Here is a 17,078-nt window from a genome sequence, read left to right on the forward strand (position 1 = left end):
GTTCAGTCAAAGGTCCGTACTGGAAAGTACGATGGATCTGTGTATCTGTATAGCCATTCTGCTTGAACACAACCTTGAGATGGTCCAATTCTTGTGACAAGCTTTCTCCATATGAAATGGCATAAGCTCTTCTTGCCAACATCCGCAGGACCCCCGTACGCTGGAACGATGGATGACAGCTAGAAGCATGCAGGTAGCAGTCCGTGTGCGTAAGCTTTCGATAAACACTGTGTCCCAGTGTCCCATCATCCTTTATGCCCACCAGAACATCCAGAAATGGAAGCTTTCCTTCACTTTTCACCTCCATGGTAAACTTGATGCTAGGATGCAGGGAATTAAAATGATCTAGGAGCTGGTCAAGAGCTTTCCTAGACTTCTTGGTCAAACAGAAATCAGAAGGATTACTCAGCCATTTTGTGTACAGTAAATGATGCTTATAAATCTGTGTGTCTTCACTGACACATCTTTTGCCATCCAGCTCAGAGGAGAGCTAAGCTGAACATCTTAGTAACCAGAGCCAGGATTATTTCACATAAGGACCACCACAGCTCTGATATTAACTATCTGATGACGGTATTCTAAATGGGTATTCTGTCCATGATATTAGCTCGACATTGTTGACCAAACCAAGACATGATGTCATTCAAACAAGCCAAGAGGAATAGCGCATAGTGCAGCTTTCATTCTGCAATGCAGCAACTAGTAAGATAGGTAGAGTCCTAAACAGACAAGGAATCAGACCAGTCTTCCAGCCACTCAGAAAAATTAAAGAAATGTTGCTACCTATTAAAGATAATCTCAGTTTGGGTGGGCTGGGAATTTACAATGTTCCTTGCGAGTGTGGCAATAGTTATGCAGGCCAGCTTACACAGGCTCCTTGTCAGTCATTGCATTGAGCATCAGTGACACCTTAAATACAGATATTTGGAAAAATCAGTTGTGGCTGAGCATAGCCTGTTAAATAAATACAAGATTTTGTCTGAACAAATGATAAAACTTGCTCACGCATTGAACTGTTGAGAATATCATCAGGGAAGCAGCTGAAATTAGACAATGTGAAAACAACTTCAATAGAGACACCAACTACGCACTTGGCAATGCATGGAAGCATGCACATGATAAAGAAAGTGCACAGAGGACAATTTTTCACTGTTTACTGCCTGATACAAGGGATGGTGCCACAAGCAACAATGTATACATTGCACATGTAGTGTGTTATGCTGCCTCAAGACAAATCTACAGTTTATAATTGTAATACTTGTCTGTGTTGAACCTTGCATGTATATTCTCCTCGTGACTAGATTATCTCTGCATTTTACATTTTTAAATCCGATCACTATTTATATGAAATACTGAAAATCAGTTTTTTGGTGCCTTGGAAGCCTTACATATGTAACCTGCAATTGGTCTGGATTCTGTGGTGTGAATTATTATAGATAGCATACACTACTATGCACTTAAATATCTTTTAGGTCCCAAGTTTCTTATAGTTTCTATAGGCAATGGAGTTTGGAAATAGATTACTGGAGATTTTCAAAAGTGTGCTTGAAATAATGTGGCAGGTGCGCATCCAAAATAGATTTAAAATGGGTAATCAAAAGCATTGTAAAAAGTGGAACAACTGGTAAATAGTGCTAGTTACAAACAACATTGAGCTAATGATTGCCAGCAGTCAGTAGGTAATGCACTTAAGCTATATGGAAATACTCACTTGAATTGTACAATATTCGGATGATTAAGCTTCCTGAGATTCCGAATATCAGTTTCCTTCTGTTCACGTACTTTCTTCACCGCAACCATTTCCTTCTTCCACTTGCCACTGAAAACAGCACCTTGAGCTCCAGATCCCAACCACTGCAAATCACTGATATCTTCAAAGGGTATTTCCCAGTCATCTGTAAAAATATTAGTTGTTTTTTTATGAATGCAATTAAAAGTAAAATGCATTGTCCATACAGCCAAACTGGTATGCTTTCATAAAATAAGTGTTTCATTCACAGCCACAGAAAAGCCAAATAAAGAGCACATTACAGAAAAACGAATTATCTATAATTCTCAGCTTGCCAAGTTGATAGCTTTCTATGCATCACATCCTTGCTCTCTCCACAATTATACTTTTTATTTCTCACTTTATGCTCATCCACACTGTTACAAGCACAATTTCTCTTTTAATTGAACTCTTTCACTGTCTGCATTTAGTTCTATTTGTATCTCTTTTACTTTCTTCTCTTATCTTCTAATTTTCTGCCTTCATCAGTAATTTTCTTACTGTTATTTATTCCATCGGCATCTCTCCTTCCTTACTCAGCTAAATAACTATAAGCTTGTCTCTACCTTTGGTGACTCGTTTTGAATGCCAAAGACTTGAGGAGAGTAAAACTTCTTAAACATCTTTATGACTAAAACTTCCTTGTGACTCCTATATATTTGTTTGAGATTGGTCCTTAGTTTCCTTCATGTCCCATAGCACATCTAACTCTGGGCTACACTAGTCATTTGTAATAATGTGTGTGTAAAGATTTTTTCATTGCTCGCATGTTGTGGCAATTACATGTGAAATTTAGTTTGTTTCAGGTGGCTCAAGTCTTAGGGCCAGTACTGTGCAAAGACACCACACACTTACAATATATTTATTCAGGAAAGAAACGGATTTTTTTTAAACTGTTGATTTGGAGTGATATGTTTCCTGTGGAAGCCAAGGCATTACCTGTGATTATCTAAGAATTAACTTTTTTTCCTCTTACTTCTTCTACAGAAGGACATTGGAAAAAAAGAAATAGAAAGAAAGAGAACAAGAAACAAAAGAGATTAAATAAATTTATCAGATTATTCTTAATTCTCATGTTATCAGTTCTACCAATACAAAAAAAGTATTTCCCAGAAAATAAATTCACTATATTTTCACTAGTGTGTACTTTGCACTCTCACACTACCATACAATATTAGAGAAGAGTTAGTCACTGGTCATATTAGGCAGAGTGCTAGTATCACTGAATAACACAAAATTATTTTTACTTTTTGATCTCTTTTACAAATTCTTAAGTTATGCAAAGGGTGATGGTCAGCATTATTTCAATATGAACTTCTGCCTGGAGATGAACGCTTTCTGTGAACCAGTAACAAACAATTGAAACTGTCCACTTCAATGTAATTTGTCTGCTACTATATTTGTAATCAATTAAATGATGTAACAATATATAATGCCAAGGGATACATGAAATTCGTAGTCATCACAAGTCACATTTTGTTCTTTGTTTCTCCACTGCCACAGTAATAATTAGTTCAGCAACAGGAAATCACTTCTCTTCTTTTGCCCAGAAGATGTAAGAGGATGGATTCTTATCTAAATCATAATCAATTCATCGCCCTCTACTTGTACTAGGAATTCATACAGGAAATTTAAAAATACCCTCGTGCAAAAACATTCTGCAAAATAATTTAGTGAACTGCCTCATTTACAGTTAAAATGAACTGTTTCAGTATTCTGCCCTCCCTGTGAAATATTCCACTAATCTATCCTAGAACTCATCTGTGATAACTCGTGCACACACCCTATTTTACAAACAAAAAGTTGAGATCTTTACAATGGAACGAAGTGAGAACTCTTACATAATAAATATGTAAACTAGGTATATGATGAGTTCTCTCTTTTACAAAACATTCATTTCTTTTAACAAAAATAATTGCTTTGTATGTATAATGTTTGTAAAATGGTTATATGAACAAAAATGCAAGAAAGCTTAAATATAAAGAAAAAATTTAACTTTTTAAAACTTACTGAAAATATCTTTCAAAGAAAGCTTATTGATTATGAAATCTTATTGTAAGAAGCAATGTATGAAGATCATCTTCATACTTGTAAAAGTAACTGTCTGGATAATTTTGTCATTCTGAAGGCATAGTGAAATGACGCTGGTATACAACCACCCCTACATGCAGTTCGTCTTTCCTCTGCACTACAGCATCTTCCAGTAGGGCAATGCAATACGTCCCATGCTTCACAGTGTACACGCCACCAAATTTCTCGGATTTAAACCCAATCAAGAATCTGTGGGATCATCTCAATCAGGCTCTTCATGCCACAGCTCTTCAAATGAGAAATGTAGTGCAGCTGGCTGCAGTACTGGAGTCAGCATAGCTGCACATCCATGTCGGTACCTTCCAGAACCTCACTGACTCTACAGTGTGCATTAAGATGGCAACAAAGACACTACGGTCACAGTGGACACAATTGCATCAGTTACATATGGACCTACGTATTTCCTAAAATTCTTTGGCAGTAAATTGCTTTCTTGATGAAGACAGAAGCGGATATTTTTGAAATTTCCGATTTTTATCGAAAATTTGCAGTGACGAGCCCAACACAAACATTTAGTATGACACCTTGTCTGTTCATCTGTATCTGTTGCACCGAGAAAACGTAAGTTCATAGTCTTTAAACACGGTTGTTGTTGATAGACGGAAGCAAAACTGACCTTGCTTGCTCTTTATCTCGTGTGAGGCGGCCTTGCCAATAATGGTCCAGACGGGGCGCAGACAGCCGATGAGGCCGTCGATCCAGCCGGCTCGGTCCTGCGGGCCACGGGGGCCGGCGCTGCACACCTCTGCCTGGGCTGGTGGGGGCGGCGAGGGTGCCTGGGCGCCCAGGGGGCTGCCGCCGCCCCCACAGCACTCGTCCACTGCCGTGGGGCTGCCACTCAGCTGTCCCAGCTCCTCCTGGATGCACAGGATGCTGCAACACAAACAGGTCACAAACCGCATCACTCAATTGCTATAAGCACACTGTGTCATTTCCAGAATTGGCCAATAAACGAACAAAGAGGTGTAGTAGCTTACGGCGAAGAGAAGCGATTGACCAAGTGGGGGGAATAACCTGCAAGGGGATCTAAATATGGAATTTAAGATTCTGTAAATCTACTAATATGCCATCCTCCAATGTTGCAATTGTGGCAAATATAGTAGCACCATTTGTTTCTCAGAAAGCCACAAATTTTAGGAGGATGTGAGTTTCAGTTTCCCAGATTGTTCAAAATAAATTTCAAATACTGAAGCAAGCAACCTCTAAAATAGTACCTTCAGTTTGTCCAGCACTGATTGACGGACTGGACGATTATACAGGGCGTTCGTAAATTCCCGTTACAAATTTCTACACCTTGTAGTGTTGAGTGAGAAGGTAATATTTACAACTGGTGCTACAACCATTTGAAAACATACTGGTAAAGGGTCCACTTTTACAAATTAATGATTTGGCGTCACCCAGTACATCACTTTTTTACTGTTCCACTTATTAAAAGCCAAATAAATTGCCTCTTCAGTTTGGGTGTGCGGTGTCTCCTTGGAGCACCGCAGTCACGCCAGCAGGCAGTGAAGGTACTCTTTCTCGAAGCCGTTACGTACTATAGCGTAAAGTGTATACGATGGAGTCGGACGTTGTGGAGGGCCCAACACGCAAAGGCGACGAGCAGCTCTTCCATGACCGTGATCTTCGCTATTCTGAAGGAGATCATGTAAGTATATTCTGCAGGAGAGTACTCAACCATCTTGCTCACGAACACGTGAATGAGACCCGAACCTGTTCAGAGGGGTGGGTAGACAGACAGACCTCAAAATGGCTGTAGCACGGAAACCGTACGTTTCCCGCGCATGGGTTCCTATTCAAAATCTTATGCGCTCACTTTCGTCTACAAATTTCGTAAGTTTGTAACGGGAATTTCCGAACACCCTGGTATATTCATTGTAGTGATGACAGTGAAATCTATGCTAGTCGATGCCCCTGCCATATCCAAACCCTTTTTTTTGTTTTGTGGCAAATGTTCAATCCCACTTCATACAAGACTCTTGCAATCTCTTAATTCGTAACATTTCACAGGCACCCTCTGACCCACAGGAAGATGCCATTTCCGCAGTTTTCTTACCATGTCCATTTCATTTTCGCAGTGTACACGACCACCACTAAACTTTGATGGAACCTGAATTTGAAATTTAGTAAACATAAGCTGGCGCCGTGCAGCGGCGATGTGCAGTGGATAGCCGAAAATATTGTCTCGTATCACCTGTACCGACACTGCCATGGATAGCGGTTCCTGCGTTTCGAAACATGTTTCCAAAATGCAAACATCTCCCACCTAGTAGTAGTAGTAGGAGGAGGAGGAGGAGGAGGAAACGTTATAAACATTACTGGAAAAAAATGTATATATATGACTTTCGGAGAGTGGAGTGGGAGGAAGCTATTGATGGAGGACGGAACTAATTCACTATTTCCGGTCGCTACCAACCTTAACTTTCAACATTATCTCCTTGTTGACTCAGCGTTGCAGTGTTACAGCACGGCGACAGTACGGGTTGTGCTGTGTGATCTGTTCCGAAATTTGCCTTAAAAATTGAGTGAAGCGTAGTATAAAAGCATAAGTGGTCCAGTAACTTTTTTTATTTAAATAGTTATTGACAAGGTTGCAAGCTTTCCACACACATCGTTAATGATATATGAAATTAAAACTCTAGCAGCCCCAGTCTTTCGACTTCATTGATTCTGTACAAGGAGACAAGCACTCAAAGAAAGTTAACAGATGCAGGAGACGACTTTCTCTAGACCAACCTCCTTGTCCTTCATCAAGCTTCAAATCCGGTACAGTACAGCTGTGCAGAAGTCAGGGCTGCTGATATTCTACCCACAGCGAAATAGTTTTCGCTTGAGAAAAATGCGCTAAACAACACTGCGCTGCGTGACGCAACATCACTATTGTTCTATCACGCAACATATTCTAGCATTAAAATATTGGTCATCAAAACTAAATATCTAAACTTTTTGATCTACATTAAATCTATAATTAGACGATTGCGTTGTTATTTAAAGGGAACTTCTTTATCACGTAGAGAAATTCATCGTGAAGCTTACACTACTTCAAGTTATTACAGCCAATAATTCTAATTTCTTTGAAGAAAGAGACTGAAGCAAATTTTACCTAAAATGTTACTTTTTAATCCCGAAATAGTTTTTTACTGTTTCAATCGTTCACGAACACTATAATAATTAAATGTACGCTTACTGTGATCTCATAGCTGGGCATAAGTGAAGGAAGTATAACACGACGGAGATTGATATTGAAAAGTATAAAAACATATTTCTATATTTAACCGTTTACTTATGACCTATCTTAGCAGATGCAGCTAACTCAGGATAGTTACTGTATTATCTGCAACACTACTGCTGACAATTGAAGTAAAAAAATAACGCAACATCTAAATCTACAAACACCCATAAAGTTCACGACAGAAGGTACATTCCACTGCATCAGTTGTCAGGGTTTCTTCCCAGTCCATTGACGTTTGTAGCGCGGGAAGAATGAATGATTCTTTGAATGACTCAGTGCGTGCATTAATTATTCTAATCTTATCCTCAATATCCCTATGTGAGCGATACGTAGGGGGGTTGTAGCATATTTTTTGAGTCATCATTTCAAGCCGGTTGTTGAAACTCTGTTAGTAGACTTTCTTCTGATAGATGTAAACTATCTTCAGTACTCTGCTAGTTCATTTCTTCTATATCTCTGTGACACTCTCACGCGGATCGAACAAACGTGCGACCATTCCTGCTGCTCTCTCTGTATACGTTCAATATCGCGCGTTAGTCCTATTTGGTTCAGGTTCCAAACACTTGATTAATATTCTAGAACCGGTGGCACGAATTATTTGTAAGCAATCTCATTTGTAGAATGTGTGCACTTCCCAGTATTCTACCAACGAACCGAAGTCTACCACGCTCTCCCCACGACTGAGTCTGTGTGATATCCCATTTCATATCCCTTCAAAGTGTTACACACCGGTATTTGTAGAGTTGGCCGACTCCAACAGTCGCTCACTGAAGTTATAGTCATGGGACACTACGGTTTGCCGTTTTGTGAAGTGCACAGTTTTACATTTCTAGACATTAAAGCAAGTTGCCAATCTTTTCACCACTTTGAAACCTTATCAAGATTTGACCGAATGTTTATACAGCTTCTTACAGACAGTACTTCATTATAGATTACTGCATCATCTGCAAAAGTCTCAGGTTAGTATTAATACTGTCTGCAACGTCATTAATATACAACATGAGCAGCAAGGGTCGCCGCACACTTCCCTGGGACACATCCGAAGTTGCTTCTTCATTCGACGATGATTCTCCATCCAAGGCAACATGGGCTGCGTCCACCTTACCAAAAAGTCCTCAATTCAGTCACAAAGTTCATTTGAAACCCCACAAATCCATACTTTTGACAATGAGCGTAGGTGTCGTACTGAGTCAGATGCTTTCGGAAATCAAGAAATACTCCATCTACTTGCTTTCCTTAACCCAAAACTTACAGTATGTTATCTGAGAAAAGTGCGAGTTGGCTTTGGATGGTCGATGTTTTCGGAATCCGAGCTGGTTGGCATGGAGGAGGTCATTCTGTTCAAGAAATCTACTTATATTTGAGCTCAGAACACGTTCTAAGAGCCTGCAACAAATCGATATCAAAGATAGTGGACGGTTGTTTTGTGGATCACATTTACTACCCTTCTTGTAGACGGGTGTGTCCTATGTTTTTTTCCACGAACTGGGTACGGCTTTTTGTTCGAGGGATCTACAATGGATTATAGTTCGAAGAGGGGCTAACTCGGCAACAAATTCAGAGTAGAATCTGTTGGATTCCATCGGGTCCTGGGGCTTTTTTCAGTTTAAACTATTTCAGTTGTTTGTCAATACCACTGACACTAATACTTAGCTCATTCGTCTTTTCAGTGGTACGAGGATTAAATTGGGACGATTCTCCTGGGTTTTCTTTTGTAAAGGAACATAAGAAAACAGAGTTAAGCATTTCAACTTTTGCCTTCCTACCCTCAATTTCAGTTCCTGTCTCATTCACCAAGGACTGTTGTTATTAACAGGCTCTACATATGACCAGAATTTCTTCGGGTTTTGTGAAATATCATTACATAATATTCTGTTTCGATAGTCATTGAAGGCTTTACACACTGCTGTATTGAAAGCCAAACACGTTCCATTCAGCATCTCCCTACCTATAGCTTTGTCTTACATCTATTATACAGTACTCTCCCATTATGAACTGTTCTACTGAGTACACATCTTTCCAGTAGATGGTCAAATATTATTTTACATTTGAGCCATAGTTCCTCTACATGCTCCTGTTCTGTGCTGAAATTTTCAAGTACCTCATTGAGGTATGACACTATTGCTTTTTTTATCTAGTTTTCTGAAGACATATCTTTCTGCTTTTTCTAGTTGTCCTTTGTACTCTGGTAATCATTGTTGCCACAACCTCTTCATGGTCTCCGATACCACTTCCGATGCAGACATCTTTAAAGAGGTCATCTGTCCGTTGCCATTAGATCTAATTTATTTCTGTCATGAGTGGAATTCCTAACTGTTCGAGGTAGTTTTCAGAGAAGACATTTAGTGAAGTTTCACAGGATGTCTTATAACACCCACCACTAACAAACTGTAAGATTTCCAAGTAATCGTTGGATGACTTAAGTCTCCGCCGACGATTACACTACGATTGAGTAAGTTATGTACAAGTGAACTGCGCTTTTCTCTAGTTTTCGGTTACATCAGGAGATGAGTGGTGGGCGCCAGAAGGATCCAATCATTTTATGACCACCCCTGATACTGAGTCTTGCCCAAAAAATCTCACATGCAGCTTCAATTTCTATCTCTGTGAATTTTACTGCGACAAATACACTACTCCATTTCCCCATTTGCCTTTCCTTTTGATATACACTAAATTTTCCTCAAAAATCTCGCTGCTATTAATTTCAGCTTTGAAGCAGCTTTCTGTACCTTGTATTATGTGCGCTTGACTGGTTTCCACGAGCGCTTCAAGTTCGGCACTTTGTTGGAAATGCTTCGGCAGTTAAACCATTACGATTACCAGTGGGAGGCATTTCTTTCGATCTTACACTGATATTTCTGGATTTTCTACAACTAGTGTGATCTGGATTGGATGGAGAATCTATAAAAAAAACCTTGTGAGCAGCCCACGCGCAGTCAGCTACCTGAGTAGCACACTCCGATGTGTAGTATACACCTTACCCATTTAGGGGGACCCTACAGTTCTCGATCCTATGGCACAAAACCAGGAAATTACAACTGACTTGTCACAGAACCTTCGAAGTCTCTGGTTCAGCCTTTCCACTCGACTCAGGACCAGAGGGCCACGAACAATTCTGGGGACAACGCTGCAAACTATGAACTTTGTTGAAACTCCATGCACAAGGCGGGTCTTCTCTGCCAGTCGTTGAAATGACCCAAGTATGACCTCGGAGCCCAGACAACAGGCATCATTTGCTCTAACATGTGCCACAATCTGCAGTTGGTTGCACCCTCTTCCCTCAACGGCTGCTGGAATAGCCTCTACATGTTGAATGAGGCCTCCACGCACACACACTGAGTACGCCAGGTATCCCTTGCTGCCATCCCCCTAAGGGGTATTCACGACACGTTGTAAGTGCCGACGATTAATGGACTCCTACCCTTTTTCATCTGCCTCCATTTGACGCCGGACAAAACAGCTTTCCCCAAACAGGTGAAGTGAGTCATCGCTTCAACACCCTGAGTCCTTCCTGGTTTCCGTCGACCCTGTACAAAATGCCTAGATCTACCATTGACACGCCAATCGCAGTCAACTGAACGAGTAATGACAGTTCCTGTACTTTCTGCAGAGGAGACAAGATCTACAGGAAACAATAGTCCACGAGGTACCTCTGATACTGGTATCATAGGTACAAGACTTTCAGGAGCTCTTCCAACACACCGAGTCGCAGCAGTTGCCAATCGTTTATCAGTAGTCATGGTGCTTTCCAGTTGCTTACAAACGTCAACTAACTCATCCCGTGTCTGAGAACACCATTCACAGTGGGGCTGCATTTTAGCTGCTGCAATGCAGGTCAGTGAACAAATAACTTTAAATTAAGCCCACTGATTATCTTTTAATCTGTTGAGCTAAAAAGTTGCTAATTTCCTATAAGAATTGAAGCAAATGTACAAAACGAGATTTCTATTAAGGCACCACAAGAACCTGTGGCAAAGATTAATGGTTTCCTAAAGTTTTCTGAGGTTAATTACAGTCGTTAGCGAACTCGAAAACAAGGTTATTTTACGCTAAATGTAGATAATAGGCTACCACTCTTTATGGGAAAACTAGATGTAACTAAATACGCTACGTAGAATATCTGCTAGATTAACAAAATCAGAAACGCCGATTTTCAACAAATTACTCTTAGATTATGCAAAAGACAATGGTAGCTTCCGAAACATGTCAACAACGCACGTTTATTTGCGTTGATGTAAATGAAATTGAGAGGTGACGTATTCTTTGGCAACAACTGTAAACGATGGAATATTTTACGTATCCAAAACACTCGTAAAGTAACTTAGGAAAATAATTTTTTTAAGCCTCTGAATACAATGAAATTAGAGAACGATTGTTTGAACAAATATGGGCCTATTGTGCTCAAAAATTTTAAAGAGCACAATTACGTTTAAGCCTAGAATTGACGATAACAGTACGAGATTGTGGAATATTCGCGAAATTTGACAATATATCACAATCCAAACGGGTATTGATATGATCAATAAAAGATTGTGCGGAAGCGAGGAGAATAGTAAAATATGCGAATCTAGAACTTCAAATCGGCACACAATCTTTTAGACAACGACAGATTAGGCTTCTTTCCACTCATCCTGAGATTCGGACCTGTTGCATATGTAACAATTTTTTGTGTTACATCACGCTTGAAAATAACCGATTGTTGTTCTTCGGAACTTAATTTTATACCACCGTAAATTAAAACTTCCAGCCTGTTGAGGACACGAGAAAAAGGCCGTTCCGCGATAAATGCCTTTCAAGTTGTAAATCAAATATAAATTTGACGTCGCCTCGGATTTGCAGCACTACTGGGATTGTTTGGGTTGTATTCCTTTTAGCAGAAGAGACAAGGGCAGGCAGGCATCTCTAGCAGACGACGACGAAGCAGGGCTGATAACGCCGTTACGCGCTGTCAGCTCAGAAACTCGATACGTATTAAAGTCCACAGGTGTCAGACCACTGACACTGCACTTTGTGTGTCGCTCATGTAGCAGAGCTCTTTTCAATGTCCCTCTCTCTTTGCGGAGAAGATTTTGACTCTTCACGACTCATGGGAAAATATTCATACCCGTATAAAACGTGTCACGGCAGCACCTGCTTATAACTGTTTCAGGGGAGTGCAAAGTAATCTCAAAATCCACTGAAGAGAATTTTGGGCCAAACGCCTAAATACATCCTGAACGGTAGCCGATAGGGTTACGAACAGTTTAAAAAAACATTTGGCCATGGCCGCTCTACCATTAATACTTTGTTTATACACTTTCTGTCCCTCTGGTTTCGTTGACACTTGTGTTCTTTAGACGTATCTAACACTCAGAAGTCAATGACAATTTTTTTTAGGTGCAACAATAGGCTTCAATGCCATTCTGCTTCTATCAAGAAATTTAGTTTTCCTTTATTGTTTTCAACGCATTGCCTTCCAATCAGTTTTGCAAGCTATATATAACCCCCGTGCCAGACACAAATGTTTGCATAACATTCTTCACAAGGTACATACTAAAGCTTTTACAGAAACTGTATCTTGGTTTGCATGATTTTTTTTCTTTTTTTTTCGCTCATTTCATTCCTTCCTCTTAAGGAGGAGGGAGGGCTTTTTGAGTGCCTTAGGGTTTGAGCACTATTTAGCCATGGGGTGTCTGTAGTTTTTTTTGGGCTCTATTTATTTCTTTTTCTGAGGGGGGTCAGGGAGAGAGGGCTTATATCTCCCAACTGGGAATTTATTTGCGGAAAGTTGGGGGGACAGCTCCGATATTCACCTTACAGCTTAGGAAAAACTTGCAAAAACTGGCCAGAGCTGCTGGTGCTGGCACCCTTTCCTTCTCGTAGTGCCTCCCTGAGGAAGTGCTAGGTTCTTTTCTTGTCAGCGCTTCGGCGTTGATCTTGCCGTCTTGTGCTTCTGTGGCAGTGACAGGACTGGCGTTGGCGTCGTTCATATTGTTCTTCTCTCCTCCTTTCGCACTCTCGCGCGTAAGTATTCTTTTATACAAGACGTACGAGTAACTCACATGCGATTACGTGTGTTTGTGTGACAAACGTAATCCTCCCAAGTTTCTGGCTAAGAGATAAACGACATGGTGCGGCTTTGCCATTAGTGTAACTCCCATCACCACCGCCAGAAGAATTTAGAAAACGAAACTAAAAAAACTCGTAGAGAGTCAACTATTTGTGAATAGAACAAACTGAAGGAAATAGTGTCGCCCGAAAGAAATTATGAAAAGTTTACACGGTTTACAAAGCCTGTCGTCGTCACACTTTTACATATTATGAGGAATGCCATAGGAAATGAATACTTGAAACGGCGATAAACATCTGCATTTTTATTTAAAAAAAATAAGTGCTCATGTTTTAAGACTTTTCCTACTCCATCATACATTAACAAATTGGCTCGACCCTAGACTACCAGAAAACAGTGGCCCGTTAGATGAGTCCCGATTGCAGTTGGTAAGAGCTGATGTTAGGGTTGGAGTGTGGCGCAGACCCCACGAACCCAAGTTGCCAACAAGGCACTGCGAAAGCTGGTGGTGAATCCATAATGGTGGGGGCCGAGCTTACGTGAAATGGACAAGGTCCTCTGGTCCAAATGAACAGATCAGTAACAGCAAATGGTTATGTCCGGCTACTTGGAGACCATTTGCAGAAAAAAAAGCACTGAGCACTATGGGACTCAACATCTGAGGTCATCGATCCCCTAGAACTTAGAACTACTTAAACCCAACTAACCAAAGGACATCACACACATCCATGCCCGAGGCAGGATTCGAACATGCGACCGTATCAGTCACGCGGTTCCGGACTGAAGTGCCTAGAACCGCACGGCCACCGAGGCCGGCATTTGCAGCCATTCATGGACTTGGTGTTCCCAAACAACGATGGAATCCTTATGGATCACAAGGCGCCGTGTCACCGAGCCGCAGTTGTTAGCCATTATTCGAAGAACGTTGTGCATAATTCCAGGGAATGATTTGCCCACACAGATTGCCCGCTATGAATCCCATCGAACATTTATGGGGCATAATCGAGAGGCTAGTTCGTGCGCAAAATCCTGCAGCAGCAACCCTTTTGCAATTATGGACGGCTACATAGGCAGTATGTCTCAATATTGCTGCACGGAACTTCCAACGACTTGTTGAGTCCACACCACATCGACTTGGTGCACCATGCCGTACAAAAGGAGTTACAATACGATATTAGGATTGTGCAAAGAACTGGAAAACGGTATGCTGCTTGATGTTTTATTTTAGTATATAAGCTTATTTTGCCTTTATTGCCTTCATCAGTACATGTCCCGTCGTTGTAAATGGACGTATGTCAACTCTGAGTCAACGTCCTTCAGAAATGGTTCAAATGGCTCTAAGCACTATGGGACTTTAACATCTGAGGCCATCATCAGTCCCCTGTCAACGTCCTACTGTGACACAATTTACGCTGCAACTTTCACAATGCCTCAGTGTATTCTACAACCTTGTAAATATCGCGTGCACAGCGGCATTTAAGCAGTATTTTATCCCGCACTCCATGAGCGAACGGAACGAGAGGAGATCCAAATACGTACTACAATGGGAAGCAACCTCTTCTACGCACTTTGCAGTGGCTTTAAGAGAATGAGTATAGACACAGGTTGTTAAGGATGTTAACATCGACTGTTAGGTCTCGAGATGATGCTTTAAGACTGTGAAAAACAATAAGTCACTATCAGTGTGTCGCACATTAGGGAACACAGTGAGCGCCTTGAAAAATAAAATTCTTTCAAATGAAACTATTTGGTTCCAGAGACCTTTTCATTTCTCCAACATCTACGATGTATATACACTACTGGCCATTAAAAGTGCTACACCAAGAAGAAATGCAGATGATGAACGGGTGTTCATTGGACAAATATATTATACTAGAACTGACATTTAATTACATTTTCACACAATTTGGGTGCATAGATCGTGAGAAATCAGTACCCAGAACAACCACATCTGGCCGTAATAAAGGCCGTGATACGTCTGGGCATTGAGTCAAACAGAGCTTGGATGGCGTGTACAGGTACATCTGCCCATGCAGCTTCAACACGATACCACAGTTCATCAAGGGTAGTGCCTGGCGTATTGTGACGAGCCAGTTGCTCGGCCACCATTGATCAGACGTTTTCAATTGGTGACAGATCTGGAGAATGTGCTGGCCAGGGCAACAGTCGATCATTTTCTGTATCCAGAAAGACCCTTAGAGGACCTGCAGCATGCGGTCGTGCATTGTCCTGCTGAAATGTAGGGTTTCGCAGGGATCGATTGAAGGGTACAGCCACGGGTCGTAACACATCTGAAATGTAACGTCCACAGTTCAAAGTGCCGTCAATGTGAACAAGAGTTGACCGAGACGTGTAACCAGTGGCATCCCATATCATCACGCCAGGTGATACGCCAGTATGGCGATGACGAATACAGGCTTCCAATGTGCCTTCACCGCGATGTCACCAAACACGGATGCGACCATCAGCATGCTGTAAACAGAACCTGGCTTCATCCAAAAAAAGATGAAGTTTTGCCATTCGTGCACCCAGGTTCGTCATCGAGTACACCATCGCAGGTGCTCCTGCCTGTGATGCAGCGTCAAGGGTAACCGCAGCCACGGTCTCCGAGCTGATAGTTCATGCTGCTGGAATCATCGTTGAACTGTTAGTGCAGATGGTTGTCGTTTTGCAACCGTCTCCATCTGTTGACTCAGGGATCGAGACGTGGCTGCACGATTCATTACAGCCACGCGGATAAGATGCCTGTCGTCTCGACTGCTAGTGATACGAGGCCGTTGGGATCCAGTACGGCGGTCCGTATTACCTTCCTGAAACCACCGGCTCCATATTCTGCTAACAGTCATTGGCTCTCGACCAACGCGAGCAGCAATGTCGCGATACGATAAACTGCAATCGCGATAGGCTACAATCCGACCTTTATCAGAGTCGGAAACGTTATGGTACGCATTTCTTCTCCTTACACGAGGCGTCACAACAACGTTTCACCAGGCAAATCCGGTCACCTGCTGTTTGTGTATGAGAAATCGGTTGGAAACTTTCCTCATGTCAGCACGTTGTATGTGTCGCCACCGGCGCCAACCTTGTGTGAATTCTCTGAAAAGCTAATCATTTGCATATCACAACATCATCTTCCTGTCGGTTAAATTTCGCGTCTGTAGCACGTCATCTTCGTGGTGTGGCAATTTTAATGGTCAGTAGTGCATATAGACGGAAGCGAGGAATGAAAATTTGTAGAAATGCATGTATAGAATATACATGTTTGAGACATGGCAAGGTCTCTGGAACCAAATAGTTTCATTTGATTAAAGCACCTATGTTTGGGTTTCTGACAGGATCCCCCGTTTTGTTCGATATTGAAGTGCTATTCCAACGCAGCCGGAGAGGCTCTGCATCGCTGTAGGGATAAACAGTACCGGGAAACCAGTGTCGAGAAACCTGCGAAGAACGGCAACGCTAGAAGGCTCTAGTGGCGAACGTGTGCTTTGTTCTGGGTTAATGAAAGCGCCGGCGAAGCCAGCGAGCGTGACGCAACGCGCAGACAAATACAGCCGCTATCTGGTCGCCAAACAGCTGCTTCGAGAAGCGGTCCAACCTCGCGATAGCGCCAGATAGCGCGGCGGAAGGACACGCGCCAGACAACCAGCTTATTAGTCTCAGCTCCAGCACAATGTTATTGAGCCAGATTGATCAGTGTTGTCGACTAAATTAGGCTTCAACACAAGAGAGAGAGTCACTGTACTCGTATACAACGTATTGGCATAGACGTCTGAGCCGCGCGGGGTAGCCGTTCGGTCTAAGGGTGCCTTTCACGGTTCGCGCGGCTGCCCCCGTCGGAGGTTCGAGTCCTCCCTCGGGCATGGGTATGTGTCTTGTCCTTAGCGTAAGTTAGTTTAAGCTAGATTAAGTAGTGCTCAAGCCTAGGGACCGATGACCTC

At 41.8% G+C, this 17,078-nt stretch overlaps 1 protein-coding gene across 2 annotated transcripts in view; it reads right to left on the reverse strand.

Moving 5' to 3' along the window:
- The window catches only part of LOC126268138 (mitogen-activated protein kinase kinase kinase 13-like), a 139,302-nt gene that overhangs the window by 31,258 nt on the left and 90,966 nt on the right, over positions 1–17,078 (reverse strand). For both annotated transcript variants that reach the window (XM_049973669.1, XM_049973670.1), the window contains exons 2-3: positions 4,476–4,732; positions 1,712–1,895 (exon numbers count right to left, since the gene is read on the reverse strand). In XM_049973669.1, coding sequence (XP_049829626.1) covers positions 1,712–1,895; positions 4,476–4,732 — 441 coding nt within the window. The remainder of the gene's footprint in view (positions 1–1,711; positions 1,896–4,475; positions 4,733–17,078) is intronic.

This window comes from Schistocerca gregaria, chromosome 4 (genome assembly GCF_023897955.1).
Source record: "Schistocerca gregaria isolate iqSchGreg1 chromosome 4, iqSchGreg1.2, whole genome shotgun sequence".
In the NCBI taxonomy this organism is placed as follows: Eukaryota; Metazoa; Arthropoda; class Insecta; order Orthoptera; family Acrididae; genus Schistocerca; species Schistocerca gregaria.